The 16,379-nt window shown below is 39.2% G+C and overlaps 1 protein-coding gene across 2 annotated transcripts in view; it reads right to left on the reverse strand.

Annotated features, from left to right (window-relative positions):
• Positions 1-11,156: 11,156 nt before the first annotated feature.
• Positions 11,157-16,379, reverse strand: part of RASGEF1C (RasGEF domain family member 1C) — a 214,854-nt gene continuing 209,631 nt past the window's right edge. For both annotated transcript variants that reach the window (XM_043983159.1, XM_043983158.1), the window contains one exon: positions 11,157-16,356. In XM_043983159.1, the coding sequence (XP_043839094.1) occupies positions 16,332-16,356 (25 nt within the window). In that variant the 3' untranslated portion in view covers positions 11,157-16,331. The remainder of the gene's footprint in view (positions 16,357-16,379) is intronic.

Raw genomic sequence — 16,379 nt, forward strand, 5'->3', positions numbered from 1 at the left:
CTCAGAGACTCAATTTCCTCTTCTGTAAAAGAACAATAACATTTGTACTTCTACCTCACATGGTTGTTATGAAGAAAGCACTCCGCAAATCTTACAAAAAGGTACATAAAAGCAAGTTATTATTTTTCTTACTTTGTCTTTAGATGATTAATAAATCAAAGCAGAAGACAGACTTTTCTTTTGCACTTCGCTGTTTTGTTCCCCTGAAGACATTCATGATTTTCATCAGGATACCTGTCAACTGTTATTTTGGAGGGGGCTTGAATTTAAGTTTGAAGCACTGGGGAGAAATTACATGGGGAATAATAATTTTCACCCCATGCAGGAATCTCATTGTCAGTACTATAACCTTTTGTCAAAAGGACAAAAGGACCTATCTGTACAAAAATATTCATAGCTGTCTTATTGGTAACAGTAAAAAGCTAGAAAGAGCCTTTATGTCCAATAATTGGGGAACAAACCAAAAATGACTTAGCCAAGTGCCTGTTATCAGAACACTGAATTCTTGGTCTGATCTGTTGATAAGATTTGAGAATTGGAAAAAGTGCTTAAGGATGCACAACCATAGGGCAGCTAGGTGGTGAAGTGGATAAAGCACCAGCCCTGGATTCAGGAGGAGCTGAGTTCAAATACGCCCTCAGACACTTGACACTAGCTGTGTGACCCTGGGCAAATCACTTAACCCTCATTGCCCTGCAAAAAAAACCAAAACCAAAACCAAAAACCAACCAAACAAACACGGATGTACAACCATGGCCAGTCTCACAAGACTGTCATCACATTTTCATTTTTACATAGAGATTCTAAAATAAATAAATAAATAAAGCAATTTTTATATGGGCGATTTCACTTTATTTCCAAGAAGGTTCTTTTATTTCTTTTCTTTTCTTTTCCTTTTTAGTGAGGCAATTGGGGTTAAGTGATTTGCCCAGGGTCACACAGCTAGTAAGTGTTAAGTGTCTGAGGCTGGATTTGAACTCAGGTACTCCTGACTCCAAGGCCGGTGCTCTATCCACTGCACCACCTAGCTGTCCCCCTTTTATTTCTTTTAATGATGATATAAAAACCTTTGGTCATCAGAATTCAAAAGGAAGCTTAGCTATCATGTATCAGGGGTTCTTAAACTGGACCATGAACCATTGGGGTCCATAAACTTGAATAGGAAAAATTATTTTTATTTTTGCTAACTTCTAACCAAAACTGAGCATTTCCTCAATTATGAATGTAGGCAACAAAGCATAGAAGCAGTATTAACTATAGCAGTATTAATTATTTTTGACTTCTTATCAATACAAACAATATCTATTTTTCTATCACATTATTGCTAAAAATTTCCTAGGTTTCCAATATGACATGCATGCATGTTGTCTTGTCAACGGTCATCTCACTTTTTAATGCTCTTATTTAAGTTAAACAACAATAGACTTCTTACAGATATATCTTCAAATTTTTTTTAACTTGCATCTATTTTAAGTATATTTTCTTATTTAATATGTTAACAAAGGAACACATATATATCTATTTCATAAATTTGTTTCCTAATTATTTGGATAAATGTATTTCAACACAATTAGTTTAATTCTTAATGCATTTGATTTTATGCATTAAAAACATGATTCTAATGGGTCCCCAGACTTCACCAGACTGTCAAAGGGGTCCATGACCGACAAAGGGTAAGAACAGTTGATTAATATAAAGTGTCAAGATACCATAAAGGTAACTGAGGCAACATATATTGTAGTAGAAAAGGCACTAGAATGGGAATCAGGGACACCCGGCTTCAAATCCTATTGTCTGACCCTAGGCAAGTCATTTAACTTCAGAATGCCTCAGTTTCCTCATCTGTAGTTGGAACCATGACCTCTAAAGTCCCTTTCAGCTCTAAATCAATGATCCAAATCCAATCACCTCACTTTATAGATGAGAAACTAAAGTCCGGACAGATAAAATGTTTTGTCCAGGGTCCCACAAGTAGTAAGTAGAATGCAGAAAATTATTAGGTAAAATCCCTCCTGAAAAAATCACATTCATTGTCCTTTTTTTCCTGAGGATTTTGGGTTGTAATCTTAAATATATTTGGATGCTTGTTTATTTTTTCCTGTTGGTTTTATTGCTGAAGTCACAAACATTATTAGGTTGAAATCTGCTCTGAGATGGATAGAAAAATTTCCCTTCATTTTTCCTAACCGCTGAAAATGAATGTCTCCATGTTTTCCCAAAATAGTTAGTAGGTCAAACTCTACTACAAGCTACCTGGGTACCTGCATTAATTTTGCAGAGATGAGTAAAAATAGGAAAGTGCTTTGGGGCCAGACTGTGAAGTTGAATGGCTTGTGGAATCCGACTGACTGTGCGTAATAGTATTCAGAAGTGTAGAGAAAATAGAGATGAGAGTATGCAGGGGGTTAAGGGCTACGCAGAATATGTCCAACTCTCTCTACGGAGCAGAGATTGGCACATCAGATGCTTTCTTTCAAATAATATCATGATCAGACTGGTAGTGCATGGGACATGATTTTATAAAATAACAATTGATCGATTTCAATGAGGATTGTCAGTGCATTGTATTATATCCCATTGCATGTAATGGGATGATGGAGTCTTTCTCCTCTCCTTTTACAGACTACTCATTAGGTGGCTCTTCCTGGTTCAATGCAATCATCCTTGACCCCCCCATCCCCCAATGGATCAATAAAGGATTGATGTGTCATCCCAAAGCATAAATCCTTTGACATTGAGACAAGCACATGTCTGTCTCCAAGGAACCAGTGTATCCCTAGCTCTACAGAGCCGGTATTCTAGTCCTACAAAATAGGAGGGAGGCCTTCCCAATCACTCCCATTATATACACTTTTGGAAAGATTTTGGATACTATGGGAGGTACTTTTGAATACTATTACCTTAGTTAATGTAATCACAGGAGAACCAGACCCCTCAATTGTATTAATCAAGCAACAGACTGCAATCACAAGGTGTAATTTAAGTGTTAATTTTTTTTGGCTACAACTCAACCAAAATGGGTGATTAGACTTTAATAATTATTTGGGGAGGATTAAAAGGCACCAGGTTTCCTAGAGATTCTTGACTCTAGGTTCTTTAGTTCCCACTTTCACTCCCTCATTCTTAGTGGTCCATCACAAAGAGTACTTTGGAATTAGAGGAGTTGGGTTCAGAGCTTACTCCAACATTATCTATTTGGCCTAAGGAAATCACTTATCTATGGCCTGTTTCCCATCTGTGACATGATGGGTTTAGCCTCTGAGGTTTCCTCTTTTTTTTTTTTTTTTTTTAGTGAGGCAATTGGGGTTAAGTGACTTGTCCACGGTCACACAGCTAGTAAGTGTCAAGTGTCTGAGGCGGATTTGAACTCAGGCCCTCCTGAATCCAGGGCTGGTGCTTTAACCACTGTGCCATCTAGCTGCCCTGAGGTTTCCTCTTTTTTAAATTTAAAATTTAATTTCTTTATCTTAAAAGTATCTCATTATTTTCCAGTTACATGTGAAGATAGTTTTGAACATTTGTTTTTTTTGTGAGGCAACTGGGGTTAAGTGACTTGCCCAGGGTCACACAGCTAGTAAGTATTAAGTATTTGAGGCCGGATTTAAACTCCGGTACTCCTGACTCCAGGGCTGGTGCTCTATCCACTGCGCCACCTAGCTGCCCCTGAACATTTGTTTTTATAAGATTTTGAGTTCCAAATTTTTCTCCTTCCCTCCCTTCCCTCCCCTCTCCCCAAGACAGAAAACAATCTGATATAGTTTATAAATGTACAATCATATTAAACATATTTCTGCATTAGTCATGTTGTAAAAGAAGAATCAGAACAAAAGGGAAAAACCTTAAAAAGGAAAACAAAAACAAAAAACAGTAGAAACAGTATGGTTCAATCTGCATTCAGAATTCACAATTCTTTATTCTGGATGTGGAGAGCATTTTCCATTCTGAGTCCTTTGGAATTGTCTTGGATCTTTGTATTGCTGAGAAGAGCTAAGTCTATCACAGTTGATCATCACACAATGTTGTTGTTACTGTGTAAAATGTTCTCCTGGTTCTGCTCACTTCACTCAGTATCAGTTCATGTAAGTCTTTGCAGGTTTTTCTGAAATCTGCCTGCCATTCTTTCTTATAGCACAATAGTATTCCATTACATTCATACACCACAAGTTGTTCAGCCATTCCCCAATTGATGGGCATCCCCTTGATTTCTAACTCTTTGCCACAAGGTTTCCTCTTGAACTAGATCATATAAACAGAAATTTGAACCATGTTCCATCCTTAGTGGCAGGACCTGGATGCTAGGGACTGGATGGTGTCTTTTAACCAGTCTCCTTGCTACAAATGTCCCCTTCCCAATTAATCTTATTGATCACTTAATTTTTCCTAAAAACCCTTTTCACTTTATTATTACTCCCTGTTACCTTAAGAACCTTAAGAATCATGACTCCCAATCACTTATTGGATGAAATCTAAACTTTTCAATCTGGCATTCAAGACCCTCCATCATCTTACCTAGTGACCCTACAGCCAACCCTAAAATGAATGTTGCTCCAGTCAGGTCATGCTCTTTTCTCCATTCAAGGCCCAATACAAGTACCAACCTTTCCAAATACTTCCCTCACTACTTAAGCCCACCATGATCTTTCAGACCTTATCTGACCTTTAATAGCATTTACAGTTTATACCATAAAATCTAGCAATTCATTATATACAGTCTTGCATTTTGTGGTGGTTTACATATAGTAGGTACTCAATAAATGGAGTTTTCCTTTCCTTTGCAAACATATATATATATAAAGAGTGATGAAGGGAGGTCTCCCTCCTATTTTGTTGGACTGGGCTACCTGTTGGGGGGTGAGGGGGGTGTCAAGGATGATTAGCAACTGAACCAGGAAGAGCCACCTAAGGCGAAGTCCATAAAAAGGAAGAAAGGCTCCACCATCCCATTGCATGTAATGGGATATAATGTAATTTAAAATACATGCATGTGTGTTTGTGTCCTTGACAAACTCTTAAAGGCTCAGGAGACTGTGATCTTCTGCTTATTTTATATTCTTTTTTTTGCAGGGCAATGAGAATTAAGTGACTCGCCCAGGGTCACACAGCTAGTAAGTGTCTGAGGCTGGATTTGAACTCAGGTACTCCTGAATCCAAGGCCAGTGCTTTATCCCCTGCACCACCTAGCTGCCCCCTATATTCTTTTTTAAACAGGGGTTTAATAACTATTTGTTTACTTGATTTCATTGCTATTGCAAATAATATTATTTGTGGAAGTATAGGAAGCTAGAAAGAGAATCAATCAAAAAGCACTTATCAAGTGACCACTTGCTTGTTTCACTGTGATAAGGGGGGTGGGGGGGAGATACAAGTATAAAAGTGATAGTCCTTGACCTCAAGGAACTTATAGTCTAATAGAGGAAAAAATATGTACATATATATGTATAGGTGTGTGTATATATAGATAGAGAGATAGATAGATAGATAGATATAGTGTGTGTATATATATGTGTGTATATATTCTTTGAGTCACTCACCCCATCACTCAGCCCTGATACTTTTATCAGCTGAGAACATATTTCAAGAATTTGGAGGTTTGAATCGGTGTGAAAAAAGTCTAAACCTCTGTTGGCTCAATCAATCAATCAATCAGTCAATCAATCATTACTTTCAACTGGATTGTATTAAAGTCTGTGTGTTCAGAGTGGCTGAGGGACTTGGTCAAGCCCTCTGGGGCCATCAAGTTAGTTTGAAAGTAGGGATCTGATTATGTTGCAGCTCAGCGGTGGAACCTTTCTAGCCAACCCCCAAGGAGGAATCACTTGAGTGGATCTCCTCTTCATCCCACCTCCTCTTGACCAGAGAAGGAATTTATGAACTTTCAGAGCTGGAGGACTTGGGGACTTCCGTTCAGTGTCCTAGTCCTAGCAGTATCCCAAGAACAATCAATGACAGTGTCTGCATTGAGAGTCAAGGACAAACTAGATAGATTGGGGAAAGACAGCCCTGGTTTAAGACTGTTCAAGGAGTCCCAAAGAGAAGCTACACCTTGGCTAAAGGGAAGTTCACCATGAAGAGAGGGAAGAAGACTTCCAACAATCAGGACACATGCTACCCCTTTGCTACATGTATTTTCCAAGCTCAAGCACACTTTCTCCTGAACTCTGTATGGACTGGTAGCAGAATTTCTCAGACTTTTTTTTTTGAGGTAACAGGTAGGGGAGGATATTTCATACCTACTATTCTTATTATACTGCCTTAGTAAATACCCCTTTCTTAAAACCAATTAAATTTGGATGGCTCATTGATATCAACTAATAATTATTAGGTGGAAGTGTATCATGGGGGTTCCTGAGCTATAGCATTAGGAAGACACCACCCAGTCACTCAGAGTAAATCCTAAGATCTTGTACTGACAGTACAAATTAGCATTGGAAGAATAAGCCCAGAGCTTACATATAGTGTGTGACATATATCGACATATGAGGAATAAATACAAAATCAATACAAATAATTTGGGGAGGGAATGCCTTAGGAATTTAGGAGATTAGGAAAAGCTTCATGAAGAAGAAAGTACTGGAGTGGAGTAATAAAGGAGACTCTATTCCAAGAGGCAGAGATGAAGCTGGGAGTCCATTCTTTGGGCTGGTCAGCACAAAGGAGTAGAGAGAGAAGAGACAACATCATGTGTCAGAAACAGTGATTAGTCTTGTATGGCTGGACCACTGAGTGGAAGGAGGAAGGGAAAACTTGTAAAAAGACTGGAAAAATAGGAAGAGGCCAGGCTGTAAAAGACTGAATGATGAATAGTTTATATTTGATCCTGGATGCAGTAGGGAAGGAGTCACTGGAGTAAGGTGATAGATAATACCTGAAGACGAGTACCATGCAGGACTTTGTATCTTTTAGTTTTTTGAGAGAAGAATTTGGCGCATCTGGACGTCATAAGGAGAGGGGCTAGGGACATTTAATAAACAACAGCAATATTACAAAAAGGCCTCAAGGTGTCTTCTTTGGAAGATACCAGCTAACTATTCTGTTTTAATTAGGGCTGCCATTTCAATGCTATATTTAAGAACAACATGGTCATGAGATGAATATTCTTATATGTATTCTGGATTAAGGCAATAGGGCCAGGCATTGTCATACTTCATACAGTTGCAGTGTCATTGTGGGAAAAGCACTAAATCTGAAGTCAGAAGACCTGACTAAATCACAGTCATGAATTAGCCATGAATTAGTATGAATTAGTAGTCACTAGCCATGATGATATTGAATGAATCACTTAATTTCTCATAGAATAATTGTGAGGATCTAGTTGGAATGTATGTACATTATAAAGTACCATACAAATGTTACCCATTATTACTTTGGAAAGTTATCTAATTCATTGTGGCCTTTGTTTATTTATTTTTTATTTTTTTATTTTATTTTATTTATTTATTTTTTTTTTAAAGAGAAGGTCAGCTATAGTTAGCCTCATTTATAATTCCTTGCATGTGTACTTTCTTCCTATGGAGGCTGATGAGTATCAAAGAAAGGAGTCTAGCCCTGTGTTTTTGTCTGTGCCAAAGTTATTAATAAATTCCACTCAGTAATAAGACAAAATTTCGAACTAGGAAGTAAGCAGCATACACATGATTTCAGTGATATTTTTTATTGGACGAACACATTACAAAATTTAGAAACCAGAGACAGTTCAGGCAAACTGTTAAAACACAGTGTAAATTAATTTTTAATATACAAACTATGTATACATATAAATTAGCTTGACATGACTGCAGAAAAAAAATTCTATGATCATTTTACCGAGGTTGTAGGAAAGGCATCAGAATGGGGTAGACACTCCAATGATGGTTGCAAATTAGACTTTTTTTTTGCAACAACTAAAAACATACCAATGACTACACTATTATTGCTGGGTTAACGAAGAATACAGGAGGCTTATCACTATTGGAACTTGTTAAGAGCTATGTACAGTTTTAAAATGAGCCACTTTCAAAGTAACTTTACTGCCACCTGGACAAACAATAAATCAAGTGTCAGTTATCATGTGAGACAATGAACACTATTATACAGCGACTTAGAGTTGAACTGAAAATGGGGAACAATATGGAACTAAAGAAACAGACTTTTTAAAAGACTGAGTATCCCTATCTTGACCAGGCAAGAAGCGACAGGGAATGTTCATGAGCCTAGTCCCACTGTTGATGAGCAGGGGAACTCTGACCTGTTCCATTTCTGACCTGAACTTCTTAGGTGACCTGGTGGTCCCCTGCTCTTGGTGGCTCACCATATTGATGCTGAACTTAGTGTGGACACTCGATTGGCATAGCTCATTCATTACAGTTCAGAACTCCTTAACCCAAGAGATTTGCTCATTACAGCTCAGAAGTCCTTAACCCAAGAGATTCTCCAGCCTCAGCCTCCCAGAGAGCTAGGATGCCAGGCTTACAACACCACCCCTTGCTGAAGAAACATCTTAAGACAAACGTTTGGGAAAACCCTCCTTTTGTGTGTGTTTGAGAAACATTGCAAACCTTACTTCTTCTGCTACTCAGGCTTGATGATTGTGTTCATGTACTGGGACTGTCCATCCATATGAGTACTCATCATCAAATGCAGATCATGATCCTTCTTTGGCAAATAATCAGTCTAATGAGTTACTATGGCCAAAAACAACAACAAAAAATCATTACTTGGTGGCCATCAACCTGGTGATGATTTTTTTGTTTGTTTGTTTTTTAACATTTAGCTATCCTGGTCCCCAATTAATGAATACAGGGTTCATACTCAAAATCTGTTTTTAAAACACTGACCACAACATTTAGATTTTGCTAATGAAACTGTAGACAAACTATAGGAAAGGTACTAAAACGAACATTTAGAGACTTGGCAAATATAAATATAGTCTTTCAGAATGTTACCTAAGTTACCTAAGTAGTATGAAACATAGGATTAGATGTTATGCCATCAAGCTGTTATGAGTTGATCAAATATTGCTTAAAATAGGTTTCTTTACTGGGTGAATGGAGTGCTTACATCAGCTGAATAATTATTTCATCAGAATGCTCTGACATAGCCAACTTTGTAATAATCGAGGCCTAATCCTCAGAATTCTGCACAAGAAAAGGCAGTGTTTGTTTTTTTTTCCCTCCCAACTTTAAAAGATGTCAGCACACTTTCAGATAACATTTCACGATGGTGGAGGCTGAAGTTGAGAAATAGTAGAGGCAGATATCTAGATGACTGTTTTTATTCTATGCTGTGACTGAATCTTGGGGTTATGAATTTACAGTAATGGAAAATCCGCAAGAAGTTCATGAATGTAGGCCCAACTCTTAAGGGCACCTAGGGACAGCTTTGACACCTTGTTCAAATTCCCCCCTTCAGATTCTCATTTATCCTACATGAAATCAAGTGGAAACTCTGAGAACCTGGTGGGTCCAAGGGAATAAGATGGCCCCAAAGAAGTCCCCATCGTGTTATAGATTGAATATACATTTTCAAATCCAAAGAGTTGGACTTTTACACTGCATTTAACCTTGATTGTCTTTATAGTAATGGCTGTTTATATGTGTACTCAGGAGAGCCACAGTGAGCCCTGACTGTCAATTAAGAAGAACAAAGCTTAGAATTCTAGGATTATTGTTCTAGAGTTGGAAGGGACCTCAGAGGTCAAGACAATCCAACCTCCTCATTTGACAGATGAGGACACTGAGGCCCAGGGAACTCATTATCAAGGAACATGTTCCTTGCCCAAACTTTTTATTATGTTGACAAAACACATTCAACAAAGTACCATATAGATTAGCCTCTTTTTTTTTTTTAAGTGAGGCAGTTGGGGTTAAGTGACTTGCCCAGGGTCACACAGCTGGTAAGTGTTAAGTGTCTGAGGCTGGATTTGAACTCAGGTCCTCCCGATTCCAGGGCCGGTGCTCTATCCACTGTGCCACCTAGCTGCCCCAGATTAGTCTCTTTTAAGAAAGACTAGAACTCAAAAGGGATAACTTGTTTTATCCACACACCTGGGGCCTGTTCCACATCAAATGTTGTAGGAACAAAATAACCCTATTTAAAGAATACCAATTGACATTTTTATAGTACATTACAACTACCGAGTACTTTCACATTCATTTTTTCATTAGATCCCCACAACAACCCTGTGAGGTAGGTAGTGAAAGGAGTATGTCTATTTTACAGATGAGGAAACTGAGGCTCAGTCCCTATGGTCACAAGGCTAGGAAGTTGCAGAGCTATGACTCAAACTCAGGTTTTTCAAATTTTGCCTGCTTTTTTGTGGGGCAATGGGGGTTAAGTGACTTGCTCAGGGTCACACAGCTAGTAAGTATCAAGTGTCTGAGGCCGGATTTGAACTCAGGTCCTCCTGAATCCAGGGCCAGTACTTTATCCACTGTGCCACCAAGCTGCCCCCAATTTTGTTCTCTTTGCAACACAACATACTGTCTCCTGTCAGTAGGGGGTAAGATGGCACACTTGCTGTTTTATAAATACAGTCACTTGAAATACCATAGCCCAGATAAAGATTGGATAGTCAACGTGAAGGGGATGCTTTTATAACTGCTGCATGTCTTAGGATGTCTAGGAGCCTATTTGTGAATATACAGCAGTAAAACATCTGCATGGGAATTCAGTTCAATTCAATAAACATTACTGAATACCAACTATGTGCAAGGCACCACAAAAGGGATGGATGACCAAAACAAACCAAAATATATAGAAGAAAACATCAAAAGGGACAAACAGGACACTTTAAAATGATTTTCTTCATGTTGATATTTTTTGGTCTAGACCTGTGGTTTCATCTAAGGAGGAAACTCCCAGTTTAGAAATGTCTTCTAACCTCACAGATCAGCAACTCTGCAACTTAGATGGTTGGTTACTCGGGGCATTAAGAAAAACTGGGGTCCCATAACCAGTATATATCAGAGGCAAAACTTGAACTCAGATCTTCCGAATTCTAAGGCTTGGCTCTCTGTCCTCCATGCCACACTACCTCTCAGAGGATGCTAAGCACCAAAGCAGCTAGGTGGCTCAGTGGGTAGAGGGCTGGGACTAGAGTCAGGAAGACCTGAGTTAAAATCTAGCTTCAGACATTTACTAACTGTGTAACCCTGGGCAAGTCACTGAACCCTGTTGGCCTCAGTTTTCTCTTCTTTAAAATGAGCTGAAGAAGGAAATGGCCAACCACTCCAGCATCTTTGCTAAGAAAACCCTAAATGGGGTCACGAGGAGTCGACACAGCTGAAACTACTGAACAACAATACACAGAACCACTCTAGATTTCCTGATTTCCAGCTACAGCAGGATAGGCAGAAAGCTCCCATCAGGCTTTTGGCTAAGATCTTCCTTGATTTGTTCTTCACGGTGAAGAATGTTGGCTTTACCCAACCAAGTCTAATCAATGTCTCAGTGCTTTGGTTTCAGAAGCCAAAGGGACTCGGGAAGGACCACAGAATTGTAGTTGTCAAGCTGTAAAGGACCTTAAAGGTCATCGAGCCCAAACTGTGGGTTGTGACCCCATATGAGATCATGTAACCAAGTATGGGATTCATGAAAGATTATGTATACCTATTTTATATACCTATATACCCGGGGTCACATAAAACTTTTTTGGACAAAAAGGGTCATGAGTGGGAAAAGTTTAAGAAGCCCTGATCTAGTTGAAGCTGCTTAATAAAGGCAGCAGCTTGCCTCTGGACAGCGAATCTAGGTGATCTCTCATCAGAGGAAGATGTTCAATAGGGGACTGATCCTGGGAATTTCATTTAACCTATTCCATCTGAATTAGCTGCACCTAGAAATTGGTGAGTTCTGGGAATCTGAATGCAGAATTTCACTGACCATACTTGTACACAGGTTGTTTTCTTCATTTCTGATAGCAAAGGTTGTCTGTCTAAAGGGAGAACATCACTGGAAAGGGTTGTTTTTGTCTAGGATGCAGCAAAATATGGTGGGAACAATTGTGGATCAGGAGTAGAACACATGGCTCATCCTGACTCTCCTCCAGTAACAAGCTGTCATGGATCTAGAACCAATCACTTTACTTTCCAGCTCCTTAATTTCCTCTTCTGGCAAATAGAAGGATTTGCCTAGATTATATCTAAGATCCTTTCCAGCTCTAAAATCCAGTGCTGCAGAAGACAAGTAGGGTTAAACAAATGTGGAAGAAGGATTTTTTTTAATTAAAAAATTATTTTCACTATATACTTGAAACTTAGAGAAAATCCAAATGGAAATCTATTCTCTTTCCTCCCCAAAAGTATTTGGGCTAACAGATTGATTGTGACTGCTAATGGACCCAGCCTACCCTTTCTTCTGCTTTTACAGAGGTAGGTAACAAGGTAAATTTCCCAAAGAAAATTCTGAAAAATGGAAGTGTTTGTGTACTTCGAGTAATGCCTACAACTCATCCTGCCATTTTCTTTTTGTTGCTTAATGGTAAGAGGCAACCTGGAGAATTGGACAGAGAAATAGCCTCAGAGCCAAGGAGGGCTGAATTTCTTGTCTTGCCTCTGATGCATGTTAGCCTTGGCAAGTCACAAGCCCTCCATGTTCCTGCCAATTCTCTGAGACAATTCATTGTAGAGAAGGTGCCAACCTAAACTGGTAGAGAGAATTTCTCATACAGTGGTTCCCTATATCGATGAAATCACAGGTGTAGTCCCTATCTCTATCCTACTCAGAAGTGCTACTGATTACGTTGCTGTTTTTTAATTGTCTAATATGAATTGTCTTCCTTTTAAGAGAGAGAGAAAAAGTCCCACCAGGGCCTTGGCACTGACCAGTTAGACATTCAGAAATCTGAGACACATCCTTGGCTGGCTTGACTATCATGAACTGTGTTTTTTTAAAAAAATATATATATTAAAACAACATATTTACAACAAAATCCCATTAAAGGTAGGTGAATGTTAATAAAGACCTGAATCCTTTTCTAAAGTGAAATAAGCTCATTATCCAACCCCTTCCTCTGATGTCTCATCAAAAGGGAGAGAAGGAACCCTGTATCTCATCCTCATGCTCAGTGTATATACAGGCAGAAAGGGCGAAGAACCATCTCTCTGTGCTTGGAGCTAAGCCACTGACCACCTGGAACTGAATTCAGCATTCAGTAGCCACCTGTGGAATCTGTGTTCTTTGTGGAAAACCCCTTTTGCTAGAAGGGAGCGTATGGGATAATGTATGGGCAATGAGGGGGCCACAGAAGTGGCTGGTGTGCCCCCTAGAGAGGGGCAGGGCTCCTGGCAATCTTCCCAGAGAGAAGCCTCGAAGGCTCATTTTCTCATATTCACTCTGTACCCAGAGCTGCTGTGAAGAATATGTGAATAATTCATGCTACGGTTTCAGGAAAGGTCTTGCTTTCCCCAGAGCTCCAGGATGCACACTGCTGAGCTGCACATGCCTAGATTCTCTTTGTTCTGCAAGATAGGTTCAGTGTTCAGTGTTTTTCACAGACAAACCCCCTCAAGAATGCAGTTAGATAAGAATCCGCTGATTCTGGTGACCTGTGATTGAGTGGGCCTTGTGTTTTGCCATAGCAGGACGGGAAATATGAATAACTAGTTATTTAAGTTGCACACAAATGATATTTAACTACGGACAGCTACAGTTTGATATTGCATCCATACCAAAATAAGGAGCTACAAGATTGGGCACTGGTCTTCTAAAACTGCAGAGAATGGTAAAAGTAATACGTCCTTTACCAAACTTAGTTTTGCTACAGTAGAAGAAAAAGTGTTAATAAAGAAGGGAAATTAATGATTTTGCTTAATGTCTAAATCTGTTTCTGCAAGGATCTGCATGGGGTATACTTGGGGATATTGGTGTAAATGCAGAAAGTTCCTCATTCTCAGTAGCTACAGTTTCTTGTTTATATGGTCAATGTAATATATTGTGATATATCATTTCCCATGTTGCCAGGAGGGGAGAGGAGATATGTTTAGCATTTTGCACAAGACAGGATTCCAATAAAGTCTTCCAGCTATGAGACCTTTGGATGGCTTGGCCTTTCTTATCTAGCGCTGCCCCCCCCCAAGAATCTTGAGGGAGCCCAGTCCTATTGGTGGAGCAGGTTGACCTAATAATACCATGTACACCTGGTTAAGGGGCTTCATAATGAACAGACTAGTATAAATGGAATAATCATTCATTATCTTGGAATGTGTTCCCTTTTATTAGGAACTGTGATGAATCTTTGTCTATCTAAAGGAGGCCATTCCCATGGTGAGTTTAAGCTAAACTCTCAAAATGAATGAAAATGTGGTAGGGCGACAATCTGATATACAGACAATGGGATCCAGGCCCAGCATCAGGTGGTAACTAAGTACTAATGTCAGCTGGCATTGCCCCAGTGGAGATCCTGTTATTCCCAAAGGCTTCCACTGGCCTTTTGGGGATATTCCAGGAGCTGACCATGGGCCTAGGTCAGCTGCTGAGGAATCACATATAGATTACTTCTAGAGCCTCTGACATTTCAGTTTTACATTGGATGAAGCTAAAGATTACAAGATTGAACACTGCCTTTTGTAATATGTCTACATGGACAAGGAACCCCAGGACTGGAGGCCTAACACTGCTAACTGCCTAGGGATTCTTCAAAATGGATTTATTCAGATCAGATTGGCCAGGATGCGACCAGGAAATTGATTCTCCCAAACTAGCATTTTGTACCAGGCAATAGTAGGACTTTATGCATCCTATGTTTTTTATTAATGGGGTGACATAAATGGCCAGCCACTTGAGGATACAAACAATATTTGGATATGCCACTAAAACATCTATGAAAACACAGGACTCCTGCTCTATGCTCTTTGTTCAGGACAACTACTCACCAAAGGCATGGGCTGATATGTAGCCCCTTGACATATCTAGACTTTCAACTAGTTCATTACAATATCATTATCAAAATGATCCCATTTCACTGGATCTTTTAACCAAATTTTCCAAGAAACATGGACTGTGTGTTTGTATCCAAACCCAGTCTCTGAACATGGCTGTTTATAATTGACTGGACATTATCATGGCCAATTCTGCTCAATGAGGCAATCCCTATCGATCATCAAAATGGCCAAAGTGATTGGTTCAATTATTCTGTGGACTGTTCATTTCTCCAAGTAAAGAACTATGCTCTATATTCAATGGAACAAAAATAAGACAAGCATGGGTTATTAGTGGAGCATTTGAGTGAATGTGGCAGATATGTTAATTACATTACAGGATGGTGCTCCATTTATTTCTCATAAGTGCATGATTGTTTTGCGCTTGTTATAATCTATACAACATGAACGCTTATGGAGAAGAAATGCTAATCACATTCAATCTCCACTTCCAATAACTTTGACTGTCTAGGAGCCCTAACTTGATGAGGTTGTGGGTATTTATGCCAAGTTCATCTTGGATCCAAGGGATAAATATATATATTTTAAAATAACGATGTCACATCAGAACTAAACTCCACAAAATTTAACTTATGAGTTATCTACAGAGTGAAATCCGCTTTGGCCCACTGACCTGTTTCACCCAGTTATATTTCATCATATGTCATGGAAGAGATTTCATAGCATCAGCAGAACCAGGGAATGACCCACATGCCTTAATTAGAAGTAAACCCATCTTTCAGAGCAATGTGCTTCATCAGCAGAAGCTGAAGGTACAATTGATACGGCCAGTATTGTTTCACGCTCAACCAGTCCTCAGATTTGAGTTCCAGAAAGAGAAGCAATGATTAAGGAAGGAAGCCATGAATGGACAGTTCCTGTCATGTTGTATTTGTGATATCAAGACTCCCCGGGCCTTTGTCTCAGTAGTTGGTATGTTTGACTGCAATGCACTCATTACCCAACTAGGCTGGTTATCCCTTTTGGAGGACAAAGTTTTTATTCAAGACGGAACAGAGTTAGACACAATGAAATTTCATGGTCCTGGGAACACACTTAGAGGCTGCTTCTTGAAGCACCTACTGAAGGATTTTTTTGTTTCCATTTGATCGTGTGAGCTTCGCAAAGTTTTGGGGTAGCACCGTGGCATGACTCGCTGTCTTCAGAGACAAGGGAACCATCAGCCCAGGCCGTCTTGGTGCCCCTGGGTGTGAGTGACAGCCACTGTTGTTTCCAGGATAGAAACATTTAGAAAAGGATAATTGTGCAGAATGCTGTCAATTTCAGTAGAGAATGCAGTTCATCATGTTTTGCGGTTCATCAAAAAAAGAGAAAGAAATTGACACCTAAATCCCCAATAGGCATCTTTGGAATCAGTAGTGCAAAGTATTTTTGCTGTTTTTTTTTTCTTTTCCTACTTTTTCAATTCCTTGTTCTTCAAGTCTTTCCTAAAATAGTAGACCTGCAATTTGAAACATTTATAGA

Source organism: Dromiciops gliroides, chromosome 2 (genome assembly GCF_019393635.1).
Source record: "Dromiciops gliroides isolate mDroGli1 chromosome 2, mDroGli1.pri, whole genome shotgun sequence".
NCBI lineage: Eukaryota > Metazoa > Chordata > Mammalia > Microbiotheria > Microbiotheriidae > Dromiciops > Dromiciops gliroides.